The following is a 17,028-nucleotide window of genomic DNA, read 5'->3' on the forward strand; positions in this document are numbered from 1 at the left end:
ATCGTTTTTAATTATTTAATATTTCTTGACATACATTAGTGTCTCACATTTTGCTTTGGCTATTTCAATCGTTTGCACGCAACTACACGAACAGCTGCTTGTATGTATGTGTGTGTATGTATACTAAGTTTCCCTAACTGTGTGATATGCATTTTATGTTGTTTGTTCTGCCTGCACTTGTAAAGCGAGAACAGTTTTTCTATAATTTAAAAATTCTCGAATTCAAAGTTGTAGATTTAGTTACGTAGATTACATTACCCAAATCGATCGGACAAAATTTATAACACAAAATTATCATTTGAAAAAGTGAATAAATATTAAAACCCCACTAATTTAAGGTCCAAGACCAATTTCAAAAAACCGAGTATGCAGTTTTTTTGTATTCTTTTGTAGATTTTAAAATTCAAATTTGAAGTTGATTGGTAGAAAAATGCGGATTTTTAAAACAAACTTTGGAGCTAATTTTCCCTCACTTGGAGCTCGAATTTACCAAATTTTAGCTTCCTAGCTCTTACCGTTTGGGCTGTGGGGTGTTGATTGTGTTTCAATTTTCCACGGAAAAACCCACCTTTTCCATTCCCCATGAAAAATTGTGAAAAAACAAGTATGCAGTGTTTTTTGAATTCTTTTATAGATTACAAACCCAGTTTGACGCCAATGAAATGAAAATTGCAAATTTTTCATACAATCTTTGGAGCCCGTTTTCCCCCTCTGGCATTCGAATTTTCCAAAATCGCTTCTTAGAGCTCATCTACATATAATAAAAGACATCATATGTTCAAATTTCAGCTTCCTAGCTCTTACCGTTTGGGCTGTGCGTTGATGCACATCGCTTTTCGTGTCCCGATTTTTCCACGGAAAAATCCCTATAATTCTGGCCCCAGGAAAAATAGCGTAGAACCAAGTATACAGTTTTGGTTATTTCATACAAACGTTGGAGCCCGTTTTCCACCACTTAGAGCTTGAATTTTCCAAAATCCCTTCTTAGTGCTCACTTTCACTGTTAAAGAGATCTTGTGTCCAAATTTCAGCTTCCTAGCTCTTACCGTTTGGGCTGTGCGTTGATTGCCAATCAGTCAGTCAGTCAGGACAAACTGTTTTATATATATAGAGATACTCCCTTTAGAGTATTTCAGCTTTTTTACTTTTTTTTAATAGTTGAGCCCGCACGACTTCAGCATTCCTTTCTTGTTTTAATTTGTATTGTTCAGAAGGCGAATAAGACTCAAGTATTTATTAACTATAGTGTAAATCTAAATGAAAATATCATATTTTTATTAAAATACATTTTCTATGGCTACTTTTGCTACCTCAGTAAAATTGATATATGTGCAACTTAACGCAAAGAAATTTTTCATAGAAAGTTGATATATGTGCAAATGAAAAGAAATTCAATTTTAAATTATTATTTACATTTTTAATACAATTTACTTATAGCTTTAGTAGGATATAGTGTTTCCCTTTTGTTATACGGCCAATTACAACCGTCAGAACATGGATTAACCAACCTTTGAAGGACGTTTATCTCTTTTTTTCTGGAAAATGACCTTTCTTAAATTTAAAAAAAAAGGGTCAAATTGTATTCCACACCTATAAACTTTGCCTGATAGGATGCCTCAAAGGTCCACAATTCGATTATAACCCGAACTTATTACAGGCCACTGCATTAAGGGGATATTTTTTGTCCAGAATACGTCATGCTATATCGTGCAACGTGTAATATTTCCAATCCTCTCCATAGACCTCTTTTGGAAATGGTATGTATAAGTTTGCTGTCCAGGAGATTCCGTTTACATTTGCGCACTTAGCCAATCTGGTGTAAAGCATATTGGTAACTTTCCAAGGGAGATAAAAGCCGCCCATACCACCATGGTTGCATTTGTGGCAAATCTGCCGGGGACTGCTTAAATCGCGGCAATACTTTTGGTTTCCATTTGAGCCGTCTAAATTACATTTTTTTATCATCACTGAAGATGACCTTTTTGATTTTCCCTTCCCAAAATTTGTATTTTTCGTAAAATGCTAGACAGGCCATTTTTTGTCGGTGCAATAGCTTGGGTTTATGCACCTTGGATTTATATTGGAGACCCAACTCTTATCTGCTAATTTTTTGCACCTGTTGCCCAGTTGCTCAGCTCATTACTTTAACGGTTGCCAAACCAACTTTGGGAACTGCCGTTTTCCGGTTGTTTTGAGCATATTTTGTAACGACGCCCTGGCGAGCGTCTAGAGAAGAACGGCAAGGAAATAGATGTATATGGACGTAAGCGAATGATGTTAAAAATGGAGTTTAGTTTGAGCTTGGCCACGAAGGCGTGCAGTCCAACTGTGTAGAGCTTAAGTTACTATCGCTTTTATGTACTTCCACTTAACCTCCTTATTTTCTGCCATACGCCACTGAAGGCGACATACGCGAAATAAAAGTCATCAGATCAACCATCGGCGCACTTTATTTTGGGAAACCAAATAACAAATTTTGGAAGCGACTCTGGCCGGCGAGTATACCCTGGCCAGGGATCCATGACAATTTTTAACACAAAGATACGGCTTTTAATAAGCCTCCAATCAATTTTCTTATCAATTCAATTTTTTTCTGGAGAGAATTACCGGAGTTATAGAAAATCGTTAATAGGGTGGGAGTGGGGGGGTGTATCAGAAAAAATAAACAAACTCGATCTGCCTAGGGCTTATAGGAACCTTGATACCAATTTTGGTTATCCTAACTCTTGTACTTGCTGAGATCCTTGCGCTCATACAGACAGACGGACAGACAGACAGACGGACATGGCTATATCGACTCGTCTTGTCATCCTGATCAAAAATATATATACTTTGTGGGGTCTGCCACGCCTCTTTCTGCCTGTTACATACATTCGCACAAAACTAGTACACCCTTTCACCCTTTGGGTACAGGGTATAAAAACACAAGCTCGTCCTTTCTCGGACTTAGGAGAATCTGGATACCAAGTTTGGTTATTCTTGCTCTTGTACTTGCTGAGATCTTTGCGTTCATACAGACGGACGGACGGACAGACGGACATGGCTATATCGACTCGACTTGTCATCCTGATCAATCTATATATATAAAACAGTTTGTCCTGACTGACTGACTGACTGATTGGTTATAAACGCACAGCTCAAATGGTAAAGGCTAGGAAGCTGAAATTTGGACTCAAGTATCCTTTCATAGTCTAGGTGACCACTAAGAACAATTCCAAGAAAACTGTATTCTTGGTTTTTTGATATTTTTTTTGGGGCCCAAAATATGGGAGTTTTCCTGTAAAAAAATGTTGGGGCACAAAAGCAAACCGCGTCAACAGCCCACAGCCCACAGGGTAAAAGCTAAGATGCTGAAATTTGGGCTCAAGTATCCTATCATGGTGTAGATGCGCACTAAGAAGGGATTTTGGAAAATTCGAGCTCCAAAGGGGGGAAAACGAGCTCCAAAGTTTTTTTGAAAAATCCGCATTTTTTAGCCGATCGACATAAAACTTGGTTTCTGAAATCAATAAAAGAATACACAGAAAACTGCATACTGGGTTTTATAAATTTGTTGTTGGAGCTTGAATTATTGGGGTTTTCTTGGGGCACAAAAGGAAACCGCGTCAACAGCCCACAGCCCAAACGGTAAAAGCTAGGATGCTGAAATTTGGGCTCAAGTATCCTATCATGGTGTAGATGCGCACTAAGAAAATTTAGAAAATTCGAGCTCCAAAGAGGGGAAAAGTAGCTCCAAAGTTTGTTTGAAAAATCCGCTTTTTTCAATCGATCGACTTAAAACTTAAAACTTAGTTTCTAAAATCAATTAAAGAATACAAACAAAACTGCATACTTAGATTTTCGAAATTTGTGTTGGAGCTTGAATTATTGGGGTTTTAATATTTATTCACTATTTCAAATGAAAAGTTTGTGTTATAAATTTAGTCCGATCGATTTAAAATTTGGGTAATGTAATCTACGTAACTAAATCTACAACTTTGCATTCAAGGATTTTCAAAACATGTATTTTACAAATGCAGGCAGAACAAACAATACAAAATATCAAACAGTTGGGGACAACTAAGTATGCATACACACACTCACACACACATACAAGCAGCTGTTCGTGTAGTTGCGTTCAAATGATTGAAATAGCCAAAGCAAAATGTTAGACACTAATGTGTGAATGTACACACATACATATGTACACATCTATGTACACCGGGCGAAGCAATGCTCCACGGCCGTACCGCCTGGGCGCGGGCTTGTCTCAACCACTTCTTCACAACCTTCTCCTTACTCCACTGCTCTACATCATATTACTTGTATATCCCTTTCTTTTCTTTTCTTTCAATAAACGAATTAAAAAAAAAAAAAAAAAAAAAAACATCTATGTACATGTACATGTCGGAGAAGGGTTAGATAATTCGCGCGGTGTGACGCGCTGTTCGGACATTTTTTTTTTATTGAGCACAGCAATTCGCAGTTGTAGTGTTGCCTTTGACTTCATGAAGCAGATTGACTTGCATCACTGCTCTCTCGAGGCTCGTTGTCTTACTCGTTCTACTCTTCCTTTTTGTTCTTTGACATTTCCTTTTCTCAACTGCCTAGACCACAACAATGCGCTTTGCTCGGCTAAGGCAATATTTGCTCTTAAACCCTGCTCTTATTATAGCCTGCAAGCCGATCACATGACACATTCTCTTTGTATTTGTTTTACACACAACATCATTCAATGATTTACATTTCTTTATTTAAGTGTTATTCTTCTACACGGCCTTCCTGGCTCTTACACGTCCTCGTGTAGTATCTTATCATAATGAAATTAGCAAAACAAAACTTATTCAAATAAAACTTATTCGAACAAAACTTATTCAAACGTCGGCTTCATGCCTTGCTCAATATACCTTTTTTTTTTTTTTTTATACTATATATAGTCAATCAATTCAAGTATTGCGCTTCAATTTACCATAAGTTTATCGTTACTTCGTTTATTTAACACTTCTTTGCAAGATGTGTCTTCAAATGACGGTTTTGCAGGCATTCACACACATTTGCGGCTGTGCCAACCAGTAGCTCGTACTCTTCTGCGAAAACCCGAACATCTGGATATCTCTCTATCATACCACAACTCATGGACTCTTGCCCTTGCAACATGATCACTTTAAGTCACATGTTCTCTACCACGACAACCGCGCCGCACGCCATGATAGACACCCTCCGTCTACACTTGTGCCATCGGTATGACTTAGTGGTACGGGCGTGGTCCTTGTGTATGACACTACTACATCGTCACTGGTGGGAGCTTGGGCTTTGGCCAATGCCTTCTTCTGCATTACCACCCTCCACATCTTCCAACTCTGCAGTAACTTGACTATCTGGTAACGGTCGCAAATACTCATGGGCATACTTGTATGTCCTCTTACTTATCAAGGACTTTAATTTATATCGGTCACCATCAAGCACTTCAATCACGACAAACGGTCCCTTAAATTTGGGATCAAGCTTTGTTTGGTGCCGCTCTTCACTTTTGAGCAAAACATGATCTCCAACCTTATGCTTTACAATCTTTGCCTTATTTTGATCAAATCTAGCTTTATCATAGTTAGCATTTTTTAACATATTTTCTTTGGCCTGCTTTCTTAAACAATCAACATCAACTTTTTCTTCATTTATCATTGGCACTAAGCCTAGTGGTCTAGCCTCTTTGCCTATCAATAATTCCAATGGACTAACTTTTGTTACTCGATTTGTCGTGCAATTTATGGCCAACTGTACTTCATCTAATGCTTCTTGCCAGGAACGCTCGCTCGTTTCAACTGCTGTCAGCATATTTTTCATAGTGCCCATTACGCGCTCTACCTGTCCATTCGCACGACTCGCTCCCGTAGCTATCAAATGTAAATTAACGTTTTGTGATGAACAAAATTCTCGAAAAGCGGCGCTGGCAAAGCTCCTACCCTGATCAGCAATAATACGCGTAGGCACGCCAAAAATGGATATTGCTGATTTGACCGCTTTTATACAACTTTCCGTGTCCAAATTTAATGTGTGATAAAAGTAAACAAATTTAGTAAATGCGTCTACTTGTACTATGACATACTCCTTCAAATCGTTTTTGCCACTTAATTTGCCACTTATATCAATGTGTATTGTATGCCACGGTATTTCCACCTTGGGTATCGGATGCATTTCTGCCTGAATCTTGCCCGAGGATGACTTTGATACCTTGCACGTTATACAGTTTTCTACAAACCTACGCACATATTTTGACATATTCTCGAACCAATAGTAGGTGTATACCTTATCTAATGTTTTCTCCCAACCTAAATGCATTATGGCTTCGTGTACGTGATTTATTACGGACCACCTATATGCTCTTGGTACCACTGGCAAGCAGCGCGTTCTACCATTTCTTTGAATCTTTCTATGCAGTATACCAGATCTCATTTCATACGTTCTTGCCATGTCCTCATTAAGCTCATTATTGTGCAATTTAGAAATTAAAACAGACAAATCTGGATCTCGCTGATGTTCAGCAATCAGCCAATTGTCAGTCAGCTCAGCCAAGTCTACACGTTTCTCAGTAATATTTTTGACGGTCTTTGCTTCAGCAGGGATAGGATTTCTTGAAAGAAAATCTGCATGCAACATGCGATTCCCTTTCCTGTATTCGACTGTGAAGTCGAATGATTGTAAATATGCCCACCATCTATACACCCGTGGAGTTAAATCAATTTTGGAACGACTAGCCTTTAATGAGTTACAATCCGTATACACTATAAATTTCTTTCCATGCAGATAATGACGGAAATGTTTAACTGCATTAAATACGGCTAGCGTCTCCAACTCGTACGAGTGATACTTGGGTTCCGTACTGGTTGTGCACTTGCTATAATACTCGACTACCCTTGTTTTGCCTTCTACTTTTTGCATAAGTATTGCTCCATAGCCTTCTGAGCTCGCATCAGTGTGCAGCTCTATGGGATACTGTGGATCAAAAATGATCAAAACCGGCTCGTTAGTTAATATGGTAATAATCTTTTGACGTATACACTCGTGTTCTGGCTTCCAATGGAAGCTACCATTCTTGGAGGTGAGGTGATATAGTGGCTTCATTTGCTCTGAAAATTGTGGCACAAATTGTCGAAAGTATGATGCCAAACCTATAAATTGCCTCAGCTGTGTAACTGATTGCGGTTGTGATAACGCTGCCAAGGCATGTATCTTCCGAGAATTAGGTTTAATTTCACCATCTTCGACTTGATAACCCAAATATTCAACATTAGGTTTGAGGAATGTGCATTTCTTTACATTGAAAGAAAATCCGGCGTTGGTCAGAAGTTCCAATACCACCTTTAATCTATGAAATGCCTCTTCTTTAGTGCCTGCTACAATCAAAACATCATCGATATAAACAATGGCATACGAGTATGCCAGCTCACCCAAGGCACGTGTTATTGCTCGCTGAAATACCGATGAGGCGTTCTTTAACCCGAAGGGCATGGATAAGAATTCGTATTGACCCTCAGCTGTTACAAATGCCGTACATTCAATTGAGTCAGCATGTATGGGAACCTGGTAAAATCCGCTAGCCATGTCTAAACTTGAAAAATATTTTCCTTCTCGCAGTCTGTTGATTTGATCCGATATCAACGGCAGTGGATATTTGTCTGCTATAGTATTGGCATTTAACTCTCGATAATCAATGCATAGGCGGTCACTGCCATCTTTCTTTTTAACTAGCAGCATCGGACTGGCAAACGGAGAACAACTCGGACGTATTACATTAGCTTTTAACAGCTCTTTTATTTGTTTCCTCACTATTTCTCTCTCATCTGCGCTAAGTCTATATGGACGCCTCTGCAAGATTTTGTTTGGATCTATCAAACGAATTTCTAGTTCACCTGTTGTTACACGACTCTTTGGTATGCCACTTATAAATCTTTCAGCATAATGTTGCCATATTTCTATCAATTTATTTCTGTCTTCATCACTTAATTCTTCATCATTATTTAAATGTTCTAGATAGCACCTATTTGTTGTATCTGAAATAATGTTGACAGCCTTTGTTTTATAAATACTGAACTTTTCAGCGTCCATGGCAACGCCGAAGCCAAGGCTCAAAATTTCACGACCAACCATTACATTGTGCCTTAAAAACTTATCCAATACTACATGAAATAATATTTCCAGAGTATGCTCACATATTTGAACAGTCGTATGAATTTGTAAATTACTATACACGGAATTTTCACTAATGCCTTTCAGCATAACTGTACTGAAAATTCTCTTTCCAGCAAATTTATTTGCCATTTTCTCTTTTATCAAAGAGCACTCGGCGCCCGAGTCAAAGAAGAATGGAATGAGCTCACCAAATTGCAACAATAGTCCCGTTGGTTCCATTACTGTGCAGACATCTACTCGCTTCTCTTGTATGTTGCTTTTGCTCGCTGCTTCTAGTCCCCGTGTACACATCGTTGAAATGTGGCCAGTCTTGCCACATTTAAAACACGTCACTGCGCCTCGCTCTCTCGCTGTTGCTGAATTGCTTTGCATCTGGTTTGTTCTCGGTGCATTTCTCTCGTCCATTTTCCTCTTGCGGCATTCTGCCATTTTGTGACCAGGTTTTTCACAATAATGGCATTTCATAATAGAAGACGACTTGTACCTTTTCTTCTCGGGGCCAAATGTGTGTTCCGAAGTGATTTGCACGTTGCGTTTACCAAAAGCGTATGCTTTCAACTGCTGCTGGAGCTCGCTTCGTGTTTTGATGTTCGTTGTAAACGCCATACGCTGCAGCCTCGTATCAATTTGCGAGGTATGTGCCAGCACGAACGAGACTGCTATTTCTTCTGCGCTCATTTGCTTCCATTTCGTCATTAGTGACGTCACCAATCTGCTTGCATACACCGATAGACACTCGTTTGCGTTCGGTCGGCCGTTAAGAATGTTTAAGAAAATGGCGGCTGGCGTCTCTATACCCTCGTATCGCTGCAGAAACAATTCCTTAAATTCAAGCCAGGTTATTCCAGCATAGCAAATCTGGGACAACCACTGCGATGCGCCTCCATTTAGGGAGCTGCTAAGTGCGATGACCAATGCACTACCTTCTAAGGGATTTTCGGACATTATCATGTCTGCTGTTTTACACCATGCAGACGCGTCCGCGCTCGTGTCGTCAGGGTCGAAATTTGGCAACACAATTATTTTTTCTTTATGAGACTCTGCATATGGCACTTGCATAACTTTTATCAATTCCATAAAATTACGATTCTGTGACTCAAACAGAGTTCGCCAATCATTGTCAGAATGTCTTTGGGGCGAGGCCAATCCCACTTCTGATGTCGGAGAAGGGTTAGATAATTCGCGCGGTGTGACGCGCTGTTCGGACATTTTTTTTTTATTGAGCACAGCAATTCGCAGTTGTAGTGTTGCCTTTGCCACTGCTCTCTCGAGGCTCGTTGTCTTACTCGTTCTACTCTTCCTTTTTGTTCTTTGACATTTCCTTTTCTCAACTGCCTAGACAACAACAATGCGCTTTGCTCGGGTAAGGCAATATTTGCTCTTAAACCCTGCTCTTATTATAGCCTGCAAGCCGATCACATGACACATTCTCTTTGTATTTGTTTTACACACAACATCATTTAATGATTTACATTTATTTATTTAAGTGTTATTCTTCTACATACACATCTATGTATGAATGTATGTTCATTCGTCTTCCACTGACAGAGCAAGAAATGTTAATTAATTGAAAATTATATAACATTTTTAAAAGTAATTTTTTCTTTGTTAAGTGCATTTGGCATTCGGGTTTTCATTAATAACTTTATGCAGCAACAACAAATATCAAATAGTTGGGGACATCACATACACACACTCACACACACAACAAGCAACAGTTCGTGTCTATGTGTGCGGTTCTCTACGTATGGTTGAAAAAGTAAAGAGAAACATACATATGTATGTATAGTATGTATGTATCCCTGTGTATGAATATAGCATGTATGTACATTCGTATTAATGTATACATTGGGCAATCGAACACAGTTGTTTGATTGTAAAAAAATAATGATCTAAAAACAACTGCAAGTCATTGGCTCGCTCTTCTTCTTTCGTTTTGACCATTTAATGTTAATTGCAAAGGCAAAACGCCAAAAGTTTACAGTTACCGTCGCTAGGCAACGACTGCGTAAGCGATAGTAAAGCAGAAACCGAATAACGGAGCTACGCATATTCTGCTTCGCATTGCGGACAGATGTATGTATGTATATGATTTGTTCTTATCGATCTCAATAAATAATTAGATTTTATTATTTAAATATTCTGCTTATTGCATTCAAACTTCGATATTTTGATGGTATCGGTGGCTTCAACTATCGAAAGTTTTACTCTAGCAAATTGAGATGAGAATTGTCAGTGCTTTTTGATCGTGGCTCATCGCTGCACGGCATTGGCACGAGTGCCGTGTTTCATATTCCGAGTTTGTGCGTGACCGTATTGACTCAATATGGCACGAAAAGACTCAAATGTGAATTTAAAATTAGGATATACCCTTATAATTATTCCCCTTTTTTGCACATAGTCTATCTTAAAACGTTGCGTTATCTCTATATATAAAACAGTTTGTCCTGACTAATTGGTGATCAACGCACAGCCCAAACGTTAAAATATGAAATTTGGACACAAGTATTCTTTCATAGTATCCATCATAGTGTAGGAGCACACTAAGAAAGGCTTTTGGAAAATTCTAGCTCCACAGGGGGGAAAACGAGCTTTAAAAAATATTAGTTATAGTGGTCATGTTCGTTTAACGAAATAGTTTGGCAAGAACAAAAATGTAACGGACTACTGAACAATTTTTTGTCAAGAACAGAAAATGTTCATTTAAATACCTTAAATATCTTCCTACTGGTAACTTATAAGGTGAAAACATATGGGTAGGTCATGCACACATACAAAATAAATACAATTGGAAACATTATCTTGAGCCGGGTTAAGACGGGCAATACCTGCTAATAATATATATACTTTGTGGGGTCTGCCACGCCTCCTTCTGTATGTTACATACATTCGCATAAACTAGTATAGCCTTTTACCCTTTGGGTACAGGCTATAATGAGCACAATGTCGAAAGAGAAATATCATATAGCAGCAAATACATAATTGTAAGCACAATAAACGTAGCCCAGCAAAGACGGGCAAGACCTACAGTAATAGGTATATGTACAATTATGTTTTTTTACTTGATATATGCTATATATAAATATCACATATATATGTACAAATAAAATAAAAAAACTTTACTTCGTTTTTTATAGGGCGCCGGCCATAACGATGTAGAATTGCATCCGCAATATTATGAGCGATTGCGTAAGTTTCTTACAGTGGAATTAATCAAATGACAACTAAGGAACGCAAATGAAGGAGGAGTTAGTAGCAACACATCGGCGGGAGCAACTAATTCAAATTCTGTCCCTGCCAGTACGGCATTTAACGCAATACCTCCGACCGCTTCAACACCAAAAGGGCAAGAATCAAAAAATAAAAATACTGAGTCACTTAAAAAAACAGGAGAAAACGATGGTTAGTATTAGTTTATAATATATTTGTAAAATGCCCATAGAACTCTATTTTTATACCCTGTACCCAAAGGGTAAAAGGGTATACTAGTTAATTCTTCGAATTTAGTCACATCTAGTTAGTGATTGTGTGTACGGATGCCAAGTTTTATCATGATAGGTCAATTATGAAGGAGCAAGTGATAGCCATAAATATATTCTATGCCGAAGCTCTTCCCGCAGCTGTTGTTGCTGCTTTGACATAATTATGTAATTTCACACATATACACTCCTCGCCATTTGAATAGGACACCCCTATCGCCCTCTGCTCCCAAGCCATGCATGCTAGAGACCTATTTTTTTCTTTTAATTATAGTTAATTTTACTGTTGTAAATTAACGAAAATTTTGGATTTAATGATACAATTGTAAGTACTAACAAAAAATTACTAATGAAAAACCGACAAAATGTGGGGCCCGAATTTTGTGCCATTTGAATAGGACACTTTAACAAAAAAAAACATTTTTGAGAATTCCGATTCTTTTTAACACCAAAATTGACTTAATTTAAAGTAATTGGAGTATTTAAGACTTAAAAATATTTGTTTAACAGTGTGTTGAGCCACCTTTCTGCTTCATAACTTCACATATCCGGTTTGGAAGGGATGCGTATAAATTGGACAAATAACTGAGCGAAATCGAGATCCAAGCTAATTCGATCGCTTTGGTTAGTTCGGGTACACCTATATATTGTCCAGATTCATATACTTGACGTGTCAACCATCCCCAAACATTTTCGATGATATTCAAATCCGGTGAGTATGGCGGCCAGCTTAATAGCTCCACTTTTTGTGTCTTTATAGTTTTAACAGTTTTAACAACCTTGGCTGTGTGTATTGGCGCATTATCATGTTGATAAATGCACGGCAGAGGTCCAAAAAGATCTTGAAAGTATGGAAATGCCTCTTTTAATACACCATTGTAAGACAACGCATTCATTGTGGTTGACAAAAATTTCAACTTGCACGTGCCGTAATACGAAATGGCTCCCCACACCATCACACCTCCACCTTTGGTGTGCAGTCGGTCCAAATGATAGGTTTCTTTTCGGAGGCTATGAAAATAATAGCTATAGCCATCGGGGCCTTCCAAATTAATTTTTTTTTTCGTCTGAGAAAACCACGCGATGCCATTCCAAATTCGAGGTCACATGCGTTCGACAAAAATTGAGACTTGCCGCTTTCGAACCGGGTTAAGGGGTGGCTTCTTCTTAATTTTTAGTCTTTTTATTATATTCGAAATAACACGTTGCATTGTTGTACGACTTGCCTTGATACCACATTTTTCCCTGATTTTCGCTAAGTATTCGTGAGAATTTGACGCTTGTCGTAAAATAAGTCGCTTTTCTGTATTAATAAGCACACTGTTTGTGCGGCCTTTCATGTTTTTCCCATATTTGGACTCATTACTCCAAAATTTGGAAACAACGTTTCGGCTCCTCTCGATTTTCTTAGCTGTTTTGGCAATACATAGATAGCCCAGCGTCCTTGTCAGCTTTGATTTGTCCTTTTTCAACCTCAGTTAAGGCTTTTCCTCAACCCATTTTATGTTTTTTTTAAATTAAATCGTCGAAATTAACATAAAAGTGCGATGAACGAAAAATATGAGCCCATGTGCCAAAGATTACAATCAAACTAAATGCATGTCCTATTCAAGTGGCACAATAATTCAGTGTAAATTCCAGTAAATGCTATCAGAAAGTGGAAAAAAACAAATAACGGCTCTTTTCCGGAACTTGTAATTTGTCACAGAGAGAGAAGAATATTTGCAAAAATATACCGTACAACAAGTAAAAAAGCTAAGGTCGGGTGTCCCGATTTTGAAATACTATGTACATATAATTAGAATAATTATAGATATTAAAAAAAGTAAGAGAATTAAAAAAAATTTTTTGATTGATTTTACCTCTTTTGGTATTCGAACTCACGTAAAGGGTGTATAATTGCATATGTACATAGCATTTGCGTCTATGTGAGTATATGTATGTTTATGCGCGTCTATTCGTGTCTGTGCGAGCTTGTTTGCAGTCAACCAAAGCAAATGCGTGAGTTGGAATACCGAGAGAGGTAAAATCGATCAGCATTTTTTTTTTAATTTTCTAAATTTTTTTAATTTTTATAAAATTTTCCAAACATACGTAGAGAGTATTTTAAAGTTGGTCCACCCGACTTTAGCTTCCCTACATGTTTTGTGTTAGAATTGTTTTAGGTCGGCTTCTTGTTTTTGTTAAAATTGTTGCTTATCTTACTTATTTTATGTTGTTTTCTTTACAGGTGTTTCTATCTCAAGCTCCTCATCTGTAAACGGTCTATCAGGGAAGTTCATTTAGCATAAAAAAATGGGTTCTTCTATTGGAACCCAAGCTAACTTGCGAAAAATAGTAATTGCCTCGTCTGAATGTGAAAATGGATTTGAGAAACAAACAAGAGAAAAGGGAAACTTTTTTCCCATTTGTTCATCTCGTTTTATAAGAAATAATACGATAGTAGATGGACGAATAGCGATCGGACAACTACATCGGCAAAGCACAGCGCCCACTCTTCCACTACATTCCCCTCATTCTCCTCTTTATCCATACTCATACCAAAATAAGCAGCACATTAAGCTTTCTGGAAGATATATCGAAAATAGGGTGCCCGAATTAAATTCGAAATCTCAACACCTGTTTAGTATTGACAAAACAGGTTCCAACAAATCCAACTTTAATTTCATACAAAATGAAGTTGAACGCACTTCATCAAATATATACACATGTGACGATGTTAATCAAATTAGTGATTATAAATCGAATATAAAATGTGATGATATCATTTCGAAACGACTGCCACCTACTCTTAATGCGGCAACAAGTGCTACAGATGGTGTGGAAACGGCATTGAATAACGTACGTAGTACCAATCGCACTGTCGATAAGCTCGCCGTTACATCACAATCGTCAGTTGGAAACTTTCTTTCTCCATATCCTCGTATTCGCTACCAGGAAGCTATCACTTTAGCTGACCTTAATAAAGTCGGTACCGTGGACTCTGGCAAACTTCTATACCTAACCAACTTTTCCACGGCTCAAGACAATCAAACGTATTACTCTAATGAACGAAAAGCTTGTAAATCTGAGCAAACTTCACCAAACTATTTTGATGCAATGACTTCCAAATTTTATTTCAAAAAAAATAATAAAAGTACTGGTTGCCTAATGAATGATTTATCAGACCCATGGTTAAAAAAAAATGAGCCAACAAAAATAGCTAAATATTCCAAAACCACTGATAGTTATGATCCCTGGGTTAAGCGCCACCTTGATTATTTTTCAGATGCATCAATTTCTCCAAAGGCAAACCAATGTTGTCATAAACAGCCGAGGTCATCCACAAGACATGAGACTTCAACTGCGAATAATAAAAAAACAAATAATATAAGACCTCAAATGCACCAATACGTTACTCCATTTGGAAATGAGGATCTTTCTGCCGTAGATTACTCATTGCTTTCCGCCCCATCTTCGCCTAATTTTAATTCTGCTCTCGATGATATGTTTTCTACGGCTGAATCCAAAGGGTCAGATCAAAAAACTCATCTTTATAATTCAACAAAGTCGGCAAGCTTTTCGCCTGCAAGAGGAAAAGACTTCATTAATCCATTTGAAGATTACCGCAAAATATATTCTCCAATACATCAGCTTAAACGGAATGATAGAGTCAATTCAGTAGCTCAAGTTGAATTACTCAACCGCAACTTTCTTAATGTTTGCAGTACCAACATATCAACAAGGCACAGCTTATCTTCAGTATCAAACCAATCCAAAAAAGAGCTGCATTTAAACATACATCAGTTGGCCGAGGAAATGCGTCAAAGTTCCCTAGGTGACAATATAAAATTTTCATTAAGCGACTGCAACGTAAGCAATATTGGAAATATAACGGGCGGTCAGAGGCAGCAAAAGAATATACATTTAGTGCAAGAAACTGCACTTTTACAGAAAACTAAAAGAAAAAATACCCCCGATGTACCTACCATAGATATGAAAAAAAACATTGATCGTTCAACACATACCCTTAAAATATCTGCTCCTGAGAGGAATCCCAAGATCTATGAAACACAGACTAAGGCTGATACACTGCTAGAAACTTCATGTTGAAAATGTACAATACTTAAACGCATTACAAATAAATCCACATTTAAGAGTCAAGATAATGAAAGTACATTGCATTATTAAGCGTGACATTTTTTATAGTAATATTGCATTTACATTACAAAAGTCTACATAATAATTATATATATAAAAATTTATGCTTTTATTTATAGAATTAACTATAATTTACAACTACAATGTATATTCTAATGTACAATTGTATAATTTCATTGTATTTATGTCAGTTTTTGTTTAGAATAAAGGTAATGAATAAGAGTGAACCGTATTTGTACGGCCCTATGACAAATGTAATGGATCCAGCCAATCCGTTTAGGGAATACATTTTTAATGACACACTTTTTATAGCCTGTACCCAAATGGTAAAAGGCTATACTAGTTTTGTGCGAATGTATGTAACATACAGAAGGAGGCGTGGCAGACCCCACAAAGTATATATTATTGATCAGGATGACAAGTCGAGTCGATATAGCCATGTCCGTCCGTCCGTCTGTATGAACGCAAGGATCTCAGCAAGTACAAGAGCTAGAATAACCGAACTTGGTATCCAGATTCTCCTAAATCAGAGAAAGGACGAGTTTGTGATTTTTTTCTGATATAGCAGCTGTTTTTATACCCTGTACCCGTAGGGTAAAAAGGGTATATTACAGAATTTCGTAAATAGCGTCCACATTTCAAATGCTACCTAAACCAAACTTTGCACACATAATTTATACGTAATTATCTACTGTTGTTTAAAATTTTATTTAATTATTAGCGAAACAAATTTTCTACAGTACAACCCCAACAAACTGCAGCAACAAGTTCGCTCTTCTTCTTCCTTTTTTTGGGCGCATGTAACTCAGTGACGGAAGTTTACCTGGGTACAGGGTATTACACTGTCGGGCTTGCTCGACTGTAGCGTTCTCTCTTGTTGTTGCTGCTTTGGTTCAACTTTGTGCTGCATACATACACGCATATAAACACGCAAAGACACGATTCTGATGTAAATTTATTCTATTGAAATTGTACATAAACACTTATGTATGTATGCATGTGTTGAATGTTTTATATTTATTAATTTTAATTAATTAAATGAATTAAATTATTTTAAATATTTCTTATACCCTGTACCCAAAGGGTATAAGGGTATATTAGTCTGTGTGAACGCAAGGATCTCCGAAAGTATAAGAGCTAGAATAACCAAACTTGGTATACAGATTCTCCTGAGCCCAAGAAAGGACGAGTTTGTTCATTTTTCCCGATGCGCCCCCCTACTCCCCCCCTATTCAAGATTTTC

The 17,028-nt window shown here is 37.6% G+C and overlaps 2 protein-coding genes across 2 annotated transcripts in view; both read left to right on the forward strand.

Moving 5' to 3' along the window:
- Positions 1 to 11,437, forward strand: part of LOC115629543 (alpha/beta hydrolase domain-containing protein 17B) — a 29,954-nt gene extending 18,517 nt beyond the window's left edge. Inside the window, exon 4 of the mRNA XM_030526026.1 lies at positions 11,304 to 11,437. Within this exon, the coding sequence (XP_030381886.1) occupies positions 11,304 to 11,387 (84 nt within the window). The 3' untranslated portion in view covers positions 11,388 to 11,437. The remainder of the gene's footprint in view (positions 1 to 11,303) is intronic.
- LOC115629542 lies at positions 11,435 to 15,882 on the forward strand. Its single transcript, XM_030526025.1, has 2 exons — positions 11,435 to 11,568; positions 13,876 to 15,882. Exon 2 carries the CDS (start codon positions 13,941 to 13,943, stop codon positions 15,735 to 15,737), a length of 1,797 nt encoding a protein of 598 aa, XP_030381885.1. The 5' UTR covers positions 11,435 to 11,568; positions 13,876 to 13,940; the 3' UTR covers positions 15,738 to 15,882.
- Positions 15,883 to 17,028: the final 1,146 nt, after the last annotated feature.

The sequence above is a fragment of the Scaptodrosophila lebanonensis genome, unplaced genomic scaffold (genome assembly GCF_003285725.1).
Source record: "Scaptodrosophila lebanonensis strain 11010-0011.00,11010-0021.00 unplaced genomic scaffold, SlebRS2 tig00000157-arrow-arrow-pilon, whole genome shotgun sequence".
Taxonomy (NCBI): Eukaryota; Metazoa; Arthropoda; class Insecta; order Diptera; family Drosophilidae; genus Scaptodrosophila; species Scaptodrosophila lebanonensis.

What these genes read in the sequence shown, in the direction of transcription:
- LOC115629542 (XM_030526025.1), top strand. Translation starts at nt 13,941, where the DNA reads ATGGGTTCTTCTATTGGAACCCAAGCTAACTTGCGAAAAATAGTAATT.